This window comes from Salmo salar, chromosome ssa21, assembly GCF_905237065.1.
Source record: "Salmo salar chromosome ssa21, Ssal_v3.1, whole genome shotgun sequence".
Lineage (NCBI taxonomy): Eukaryota > Metazoa > Chordata > Actinopteri > Salmoniformes > Salmonidae > Salmo > Salmo salar.
Genome location: NC_059462.1, coordinates 14,191,683 through 14,202,108, shown reverse-complemented (window position 1 = coordinate 14,202,108; position 10,426 = coordinate 14,191,683). Strand labels below are relative to the sequence as shown.

The 10,426-nt window shown below is 42.7% G+C and overlaps 1 protein-coding gene across 1 annotated transcript; it reads right to left on the bottom strand.

The window, feature by feature from the left end:
* Positions 1–351: 351 nt before the first annotated feature.
* LOC106581818 (polypeptide N-acetylgalactosaminyltransferase 5) lies at positions 352–9,929 on the bottom strand. Its single transcript, XM_014164195.2, has 10 exons — positions 8,128–9,929; positions 7,848–8,014; positions 5,196–5,315; positions 4,894–5,029; positions 3,858–3,977; positions 3,271–3,388; positions 2,417–2,746; positions 1,740–1,820; positions 1,272–1,424; positions 352–922 (listed from the first exon to the last, which is right to left on the bottom strand). Exons 1-10 carry the CDS (start codon positions 9,333–9,335, stop codon positions 782–784), a joined length of 2,574 nt encoding a protein of 857 aa, XP_014019670.2. The 5' UTR covers positions 9,336–9,929; the 3' UTR covers positions 352–781.
* Between the last annotated feature and the right edge of the window lie 497 nt (positions 9,930–10,426).

The window sequence follows — 10,426 nt, the reverse complement described above, 5'->3', positions numbered from 1 at the left end:
GTCAAAGCCCAGACCTCAATCCAATTGAGAATCTGTGGTATGACTTAAAAAGACTGCTGTACACCAGCGGAACCCATCCAACTTGAAGGAGCTGGAGCAGTTTTGCCTTGAAGAATGGGCAAAAATCCCAGTGGCTAGACGTGCCAAGCTTATGGAGACATACCCCAAGAGACTTGCAGCTGTAATTGCTGCAAAAGGTGGCTCTACAAAGTATTGACTTTGGGAGGGTGAATAGTTATGCACGCTCAAGTTCTGTTTTTTTGCCTTACTTCTTGTCTGTTTCACAAGGAAAAATATTTTGCATCTTCAAAGTGGTAGGCATGTTGTGTAAATCAAATGATACAAACCCCCCCCATAAAAATCAATTTTAATTCCAGGTTGTAAGGCAACAAAATAGGAAAAATGCCAAGGGGGGGTGAATACTTTCACAACCCACTGCATACAAGTATGCAACAATTATTTATTTGTATAGCCTACACCAGTAAACTATGCCACCAAATACAAACCTGTAATTACACAGTGTAACAGCTGTCCTTTCAAATCATTCCGGGGCCCTCAGTCATGCAAAAATTCAAAATTCCAAGTGAAGGTCAATCATGATAAAAAGGAGAAGTAAAAAAAAAATAAAAGCATTGCACGTCCCAACACCACCCTCACACCAGCAGCACCATGCATATCCCATTGCAGAAATACACTGAAAACATCCAAATGCATACAGTACAGTCAAGTTCTTTAGTGTCAATCTCTAAAGCAGGAACAGTACTGTAGTCCTGTACTCCCATCACACAGTGTGGTAGTGTGTGAACTGCCACTTCTGGTAGTGACTGGTAGACTCGCACTCCTTCAGCTGTATGCTGTCATCCAGAGCCCCAGCCTCCAGGCACATACGCCGGGGACTATTCTCCGCTATGAGGTGCTCCACCTGAGCAAAGAGAACACAGGGGAATACCACCAAATCACCATCTGCATAATGGTGACTTTCATCCAGCAACTGAAAGGAACACTGCTGGCTACCACCCGCTCCAACCAAGGTGTTGTGAATTCAGGTGCAAAACCCTGATGAAAGCTACGGGCCGAAAATAGTTGGTTTCAACAGTAAAAAACGCCGTTCTCAACATCTGCCATCCTCCAAGAGTTGCTGAATTTCCTCCTCGCACACTGTAAATATGCCGCATGCAACGCCGACACTTATAAGCGGCTCGGCTCAGGAATGACTTAACACTCTCCTCAAAACCAAGATTCAGAAAACCACTATTGTAAAGTGAACCTACCAGAGCCGAGTTGGTGGCCTTGTGGAGCCAGCGTAGCTGTGGCTTGGTGTTGTCACACGGCTGCAGAGCCAGACTGGTCCCTTTGCCATGAGCAGTGACGCAGACATCCTTCTGGCGAACGTGCCTCATCCAGGTGTAATTGAAGTGTTGACTCTGAGGTTTAGGGACAGAGGGGAAGAGTTTGCCATTTGGGATGCAGGCTCTCTTATTACCTATTTACGGCACTGCTTTTGACCAGGGCCCGTAGGGTAGTGCACCATCTAGGGAATTGGGTGTAATTTGGGATGCATCCTTAGTGTCGGTCATATAAATCAGACTTCATGACAACTACGGGGGTTTTGAAGACCGGTTGGGTGTGTGTTGAATTAAAACAGGAATTCCATAGTGAGCACACATCTGGAGCTATGCAATGTGTTATAGCCATAAAAAAAGCATTTCCTATCAAATGTGGAAGCTGTGAGTATTTACCAGCTTGCTGAGATCACATATCTCAAAGGCAAGGGAGCCATCCTGCAGAGCGAGGCATTTTCTGACTCCACGATTGAAAACCTAGCAAAGGAGGATCACAGGTATAACATTACATGACAATGCCTAGAGCAGTCATAACATTTTCTTTACATAGGTAGTGTCACTGCACCATATTGACAGTAGGAAGGCTTCTCCTTTCTTTCACTCTGTGCCTTCAACAAATGCTGACAGAACTGTCACAAGCCTGACGAGACAGTCACTCTTTGTTCAGATAAGAGGACAATTGACATCTCTGTCTGAGTTGCAGAGGCATTGAGAGGAGGCAAGAAAACAACCCCCCACCCCACCACAGAAAAAAAAAGTACAATTGTCTCTCAACATCAAGATGAGGGATAATTTAACTGGAGAAGTAAAGAGTAACAATTGTTTCCCAGAAAAAGAGAAACAATGTGATATATTCTAAGGGTAAACAGCCTAAAAGCAAAAACTGGATTCCTATTGATGAATCAATCAATCGCTTAATAAAGACAATGATTAGAAGTGTGTCAAACGTAGTTAGAAACTGCAGCAATAAGGTTCATACCATGTAAACGCTTTGAGCATCTGGAAAAGCACCATATACTGTAAATCCAATCCGTCCATTAATATCATTTATTACTGTAAAAAAGTACACCTACCAGCCCCTCAGCTTTGACCAGCGGAGCGACCATGTCTGGGTACACGTTGTCCAGGTACCACTTGAAGCTCTTGCACTCAAGCTTCTTCCGGAGTTCGATCTGGTCTGTGAGGTTGCCGATGTCGATGACACTCCTATCCAACAGATGGAGGTATCCATGGCCGTAGAACAGGTCCCTGTACTCATCCAGCCACACCTCTGCCACCCTGGCCAGGTTACGCTCAACCGTCTTCTGCCTGTCCTTGGGAAACTTGTACGGGTTCTCGCCTCGGAAAATATGCCCCACTCGGGAACACGGGATGATCTCGATCTCACCTCCACACATCCAAATCTGCAACAACAAAAAAAATATCATAAAAAAAATCAACAACATAAGGTGTGATCAGATCATTTGAGAAGCATCCCAAATGGCACCCTATTTTTGCTCATAGGGCTCTGGGCGAAAGTAGTGCACTATGTAGGGAATAGGATGGCATTTGCGAAGCAGCCTTGATCATGAGTCAGAGTTAAGGGCAGAGCTAACGGTGTAATCCTAAACCAGGTTGCGAATATCAAACCTCTCGTTCAAATCGATCTGCAAACAGACTAATCTCTAATAAAACACGGGAAAATGTGTCCCAATGACTAGAGCTGGGACGATAAACCGGCAATTAGACACATTTAACGCAGTCATTTTGCTGATATCGTTCATTACAATAAGAAGCAGTATAGCAAACTCTGGTTTAAATTACCATTAAAAAAAACAACTGGGGTGCACATGAATGTTAATATCCTTCCATTTATCGTTATCGCATCAATACAGGCAATTTATCGCGATATGGATTTTTGTCCATGTCGCCCAGCTCTACAACTTACCTTAAAAGAGATTTCCATGTTCTCTCCACCCCATACATCCAGGCCAGGATCATAAGAGCCCAGTTCATAGAAGTACTTCTTATCGATGGAGAAAAGGCCTCCTGCCATGACAGGACATCTGAGGAACAAAACACAGTCCAGGGTTGTATTCATTAGGCACCAAACGGAAGAAAATGAACTGAAACAGAGAAGGACTACCTGAACTTGTCCAATTAGAAACACTTCTTTTCATTTTCTGTTGCAAAACATTTTGCTACAGTGCACACTAATGACTACAACCCAGTTAGCACAAAGATTGAGAAAGTGAAGAACACAAAAACATTCCTCCTAGGTCTTATCAACTCTCACAAAGGAATCAGGATATGAGTCAGACCTTGGCCCCTTCAAGTAATCTCTGATCTCATTTGGTTGGATTGGTGAAAGTAATAAGTAAGCGTAACCTAGCTTTGACCTATTCAATCATGTATAGATCGATGATTACCTCAAGGAAATGGAGGAGGAATGCATTCCTGAAGTTGTTGAACTCATCTGCAACCATCACTATGTGAATGAACAGTCACGAGGGGTGTAATGAAATACAGCACTACCTGATGGGATCTGAATCCTTCATGTGATTCTTCTTGATGGTGTCCTTTGATAACGTGCTCCACCCAAACACCAAGGGCCATTTGAACACCCCTCTTTGGAAGTTGTCAACCAACACATAGCTGTAAAAACACAAAACATAATTAGCCAAATGTTACATTACTGGAGGAATAATGCATGAGGGAACTAAATGCACAAAACTCAGATGAATCTGATTAATATCACACAGGAGCCTGAAATCAACATTACAAGGACTGACTTCCAGTAAACAGGATGTTGCATCAAACCTGGATGTATAAAAAGAAGCTAGGGTTATCAGTTTTTCTTTTTAACACCAGTGTACACAGGTAATTACAATATGAACCCTTAGGGTCAAAGGTCTGCTGAAAATGTGTCAGACGGATAGCTGTGAATCGAAGCGTTCTAATGATATGTTACGTGTAGGTAACACACAGAAAGCTACCATTGCTGTCGCACATTTTGCAACACTAGGGACATAGTCAGCTAAGTGAGCTTTGTCCGAGCGAGAATGGCCCACTAGGTGCATAGACCTTTCGAAATATCCCTATGAGACATTGTGCCCCCCCACAGGGTACCGACAGACCATAATTTGGACAATGAGGTTGAATAATAACTCAAACTGTGACCATAAACCGAAAATTATCAACGCCGACCGAACCGACTACAGAGGACATTTTACTCATAATTACGATAAGCAGCCTACACTAGAGAATGGAATAAGGCTGCTAATATGGGCTGCTAATATGGGCTATTACTAAATGGGACAATTGATAGCTACAACATTCAGAGGCACCTAGAAAAGTAACTGATGCACGTCAATGTTATACATTTATCGCTCAACTTATCATTAGTTATCATGATAATTCAGTAAATTTATCCTGATATGCATTTTTGTCCATATGGCCCAGGAGGCGTCCCAAATGATTCCCTAGTCCCTATATAGTGCACTACTTTTGACCAGGGCCCATGGGGCTCTGGGACGCAGGCATAATGTATAAGTGGCAATAAACACATTACCTCATGTCCTTGTCACTGATGACTTCGATGACTGGGCAGGCCACTTTCCTCCGGTCCATGTACACTCTCTCCAGGAGAGGTTCCAGCCAGCCCACGTTGCATTCGATATGCGAGTCAAGAAAGGTCAAAACGTCACCTGTGAGAAATGCAAACAAACCCGCTGGAGACAAACTCAAAACCACCGGGACGCCTGGCTGCCACATATATGGGAGGACAGGATTGAGATTATTTGTATAGGATATTTTGTTTATACAGCAAACAAATGTATGAGGAAGCGGTGACAGCAGGATGTGGTTGGTTACCTTTGGCAATGGCGGCTCCTGCCAGCCTAGCTCGGATCAAGCCCTGCCTCTCCTTCAGACGGACGATCCGTACTTTGGGATACTGGGACATATACACATCCAGATGGTCCTTGAGATATTCTGAGAGAGTGGATGAGGGCAAGTAAGCTTACGGCCTTGAGTTTATCCTCCCGACCATGAAACCTGGCCAGGAAAAACTCCAGGCCCTAATTGTAAGCTATAAGTCATTTGGGCAGAGTGCGACATCACCTGTGCAGGAAAAACTCTTAAGATGTCTCCAAGATTAATAAAGTTTATATTTAATTTATAGCGATTAAAGAGAATGAACAGGATTTTGAAAACCTCGTCTATTTTTTTTAAAACCTTATGGTTTTGAACTCCACGTGTAAATGTACAGTTCATACAGGCATAACAAAACATCTGTAATCGTCGCCTGGTGGAGAAAGCCAAGCAATCCTTACAATCAATACTTCAAATATTTTGTTCAATTGAGTTGCACGCTCATACCTTTCATAGTGAAAGCACTTACACATTTGTAAAATATTGTATAAATTGGAATTGGTAACAGGTCATACGAATTGCTGGACGTAACATATACGAAATGGATGACATCGTACACAATTTTCAGGGACCCGTTTTGGCTTGTGAGCACTACTTTCAAAACTACTGGCTGAAAATATACAAACCTCTATAGAAAAACAACACTTTAACACAATGTTATGCATATTTATACAGTTCCCCTTCCTGTAATAGACATCATTTCCAGTGTTCTGTTTGTGAAATGCAAGGTCCGGGTTGATGGTCACTAGACTTGCTGAATGTTAAGGACTATTCTCTGGAGTATCTGTTGATAATGATTGACGCAGACTGGAGGTACAAGGACTGAGAACACACTGATTTTAAATGCACTTTATTTTAGTCACTGACTTTGTTGTTGACTTCCTACACGCTTCTCAGGCTGGTGTTTGCAGAACATTTGGTGCTGTCTGATTAGTATATAGAAAAGGGCCTGTCTCCAAGAGGCCAGTTAGACATTTGCTCCCTTTCTGTTTACCAGGAAAGCCCCTCCCAAAGACATCCTATTAAATGTTGTGTACACACACACACACACAACCAGTCAAAAGTTTGGACACACCTACTCATTCAAGGGTTATTTTATTTTTTTACATTGTAGAATAATAGTGAAGACATCAAAACTCTGAAATAACACATGTAGTAACCAACTAAAAGTAAAATTGTTAAACAAACCAAAATATATTTCAGATTATTCAAAGTAGGCACCCGTTGCATTGATGACAGCTTTGCACACTCTTTGACATTCTCTCAACCAGCTTCAGGAGGTAGTCACCTGGAATGCATTTCAATTAACAGGTGTGCCTTGTTAAAAGTTAACTTGTGGAATTTCTTTCCTTCTTAATGCGTTTGAGCCAATCAGTTGTGTTGTGACAAGTTAGGGTTGCTATACAGAAAATAGCTCTATTTGGTAAAAGACCAAGTCCATATTATGGCATGAAGAGCTCAAATAAGCAACGAGAAACGACAGTCCATCATTACTTTAAGACATGAAGGTCAGTCAATGCGGAACATTTCAAGAACTTTGAAAGTTTCTTCAAGTGCAGTAGCAAAAACCATCAAGAGCTATGATGAAACTGGCTCTCATGACGACCGCCACAGGAAAGGAAGACCCAGAGTTACCTCTGCTGCAGAGGATAAGTTCATTAGAGTTACCAGCCTCAGAAATTGCAGCCCAAATAACTGCTTCACAGAGTTCAAGTAATAGACAGCAACTGTTCTGAGGACAGTGTGAATCAGGCCTTCATAGTCAAATTGTTGCAAAGAAACCACTACTAAAAGGACACCAATAATAAGAGACTTGCTTGGGCCAAGAAACACGAGCAATGGACATTAGACATTTGTCCTTTGATTTGAGAATGAGATTTTTGGTTCCAACCGCCGTGCCTTTGTGAGACGCAGAGTAGGTGAATGGATGATCTCTGCATGTGTGGTTCCCACTGTGAAGCATGGAGGAGGTGGTGTGATGCTTTGCTGGTGACACCGTCTGATTTACTTAGAATTCAAGGCACATTTAACCAGCATGGCTACCACGGGATTCTGCAGCGATACGCCATCCTATCTGGTTTGCGCTTAGTGGTACTATCATTTATTTTTCAACAGGACAATGTAAAGGCTGTACAAAGGCTATTTGACCAAGGAGGAGGAGTGTGCTGGAGTGCTGCATCAGATGACCTGGCCTCCACAATCACCCGACCTCAACCCAATTGAGATCGTTTGGGATGAGTTGGACCACAGAGTGAAGGAAAGTGCTCAGCATATGTGGGAACTCCTTCAAGACTGTTGGAAAAGCATTCCAGGTGAAGCTGGTTGAGAGAATGCCAAGAGTGTAAAGCTGTCATCAAGGCAAAGGGTGGCTACTTTGAAGAATCTACAATATATTTTCATTTGTTTCACTTTTTTTGGTTACTACATGATTCAATGTGTTATTTCATAGTTTATAAGTCTTCACTATTATTCTACAACATAGAAGACAGTGAAAATACATTTAAAAAAAAAAAAACCTTGAATGAGTAGGTGTCCAAACTTTTGACTGGTACTGTATATCTAAACAATTGTATAGCTTTTGCCCATTCTTACCTTTGGTACTAAAGTCATCCACCAAGATGATCTCTTTGAGAAGGTGTGGTGGAGACCGGTTGAGGACACTGTGGACAGACCGGAGCAAAGTGGACCATACCTCGTCCACAAAGCAGAAGATCACACTGGTGGTGGGCAAGTAATCATGGACCACACTCTCAGAACACCTGCAGAACAACAAATGGAAAGAGAGGTCACTTAATACTAACCATTAGTATACTGTATGAGTGAGGGAGTGAGTAAGTAATCATGGTGTGGTCCAGGCAACCGTTTGACTCACATATGAGGTCTGGTGTCTGGGATGGCTCGGTCCACAGGGATCTGGTCACTCAGGTAGACGTTGAAATGGCCCTCATTCCAACGGTTCCTCACCTCCTGCTCTTTGTCACTGGGCACCATGGCTGCTTGCCCAAATTGCCCAATTGCGTTGGCATCTCTAGGCGCTTGGGTCATGTCTAATGCCAGCACTTTGTGGACACCTGTGTTTCTAACAACTGTAGAATTTGTGGGAACTCCTTGTTGGCGTTTCAGCTTTGCTGTAGGTGGTAAGGCCTCCTTTAGGGCTTCAGGGTTACCTTTATCAAGCTCATTGATCTGTTTGTCCTCTTTGTTGACAATCACCTCTTCTCCTTTGAGTACATCCTTTTTGACAGGTTTAACTGTGTAGTCCACTGCAACCTTGTCTTTAATAAAGCTTTCTTGTTTGCCAGGCCCAAGTGAGTTTTTGACTTTCTTCTGTGTCTTGGAGTCATTATTTTCTTTGCCTTTTTGCACTAGGCCTATATTTCCCTCTTGGTTCTCTCCTGTATTTTTTGAGGCAGGCGTTTCAACATGTTTTCCTTCCTGAACACCAGGTGGCACTTTGGTAAAGTTCGAGCCTACTGCTGCAGGGAATGCCACAATCTTATCCCTCTCCGTAGGTCCTACTTTCCCATCCTCCAGCACCAAGTCCACTGCCTTTTTTGACACATCTTTGACGGGCAAAGGATCTTTGACAGGTGCTTTCGTATTCAAAGGCACACTCAATTGTACTGTGACAAGATGCACAGGCTCGATTTGGTTATGCTTAAAGATGACAGCATGTTCTAACTTTGGTTGGGCATTCCCTCCTTGTTGCTCATGTGAGTTCACGTTGTCCTTAAACTGTGGGTCATTTTTGACAGCGGGTCCTCGCTTCCTGTACACTTCAAGGACTTTATTGTCATTCTGGAGTGGATCTTTATTACCTGCCTCGTCCAGGTCCAAGTCTACTCTCTGTACTGGATGTTTAAACCCCCTATGCACTAACTTAGTACGTTTCGTGGCCTGCTGTCTGACAGCCTGCCTTTCCTTTACTACGCTTTCTTTTAAAAGTTGGCTGTTAACATCATTTAATGACAGGCGAAGCGCTGCCATATCGAACAGCAGCCAAATAATAGATGCAATGAAAACAAATGCAAGTACCCTCCCACTACCCCTAAAGTATTTCCTTATCTTTATCGCCCTCATTTTATTTGGGTTAAATCTAGATATAATGTCACAATATCTTATTAATGCATTCGCGGGTCATAGCCTACTTATCAACACCCATTCAACTTCGTTTCTTTAGTTTGGGTAGTAGTATAGTAGTACTAGGCTATTGCCTGCGTGGCATTCCACGCCGAGAAGATTGCTTTGGCCAAACTACTTTCGGAATCTTCTGTCAAATACCCTTAATTGAACTAGTGTGCATCTTGTAGCAAAAAAATAAATAAAAAAATTTAAACAATAACGCTAAAATGTATAAGTAAAACTTACTTGTGAAATACCATGCTGTCCATTTACTTCCCTGAATGTTACAATGTATCAAGTTGCTTATCCATGCGCTGTCCACTTTTCTGGGAATGCAATGCAATGATCTTGCATTTTGTTACTTGCCCTCTACTAATGTCTTTTGAATGAGAAATGAACTGATTTCCTTGAAGAGAATGCGAAAACCACAGACATCCATTCAATTCTTAGCCACATTTGCCCCTACTCTGTCGTGGAAGTACCTCCCGTCTACGACATATTTCAACTTTGCACTTTGAGAGCACACACAGTGATTGGACAGATAGCTTAATTGTATGCAAACCGTTTCAGTGCACAGGAAAGGTGGCGTGGAAGAGGGTGTGGCCCAGGTCCCATGTCCTCCTTGCCCGTTCAAATAAAATATTGAAATATTCATTTATTTGACCAAGACGCGCCCGGACAGAAAAAAAAAAAGAGCATACATCGCAGTATGAAGCATCCGAGCGAGCGAAACAGCGCCTCTCTGTCTCAGTATGTTTAGACCATGTATCTGACGCTATCTGGACCGAACGATTATGGGATGTCATACTAATTCTGTCCAGACAGCGTCAGATACATGGGCTAGCGGTCTAAGGCACTACATCTTAGTGCAATAGGTGTCACTACAGACCTGGTTCAATTCCACACCGTGATTGGGAGTCCAATAGAGCGGTGCACAATTATCCCAGCGTCCGGGTTAGGGTTTGGCCGCGGGCGGCAGTCTTTGTAAATAAGTATTTGTTGTTAACTGACTTGCCTAGTTAAAGTAAAATAAAGGTAAAATAAAGTCT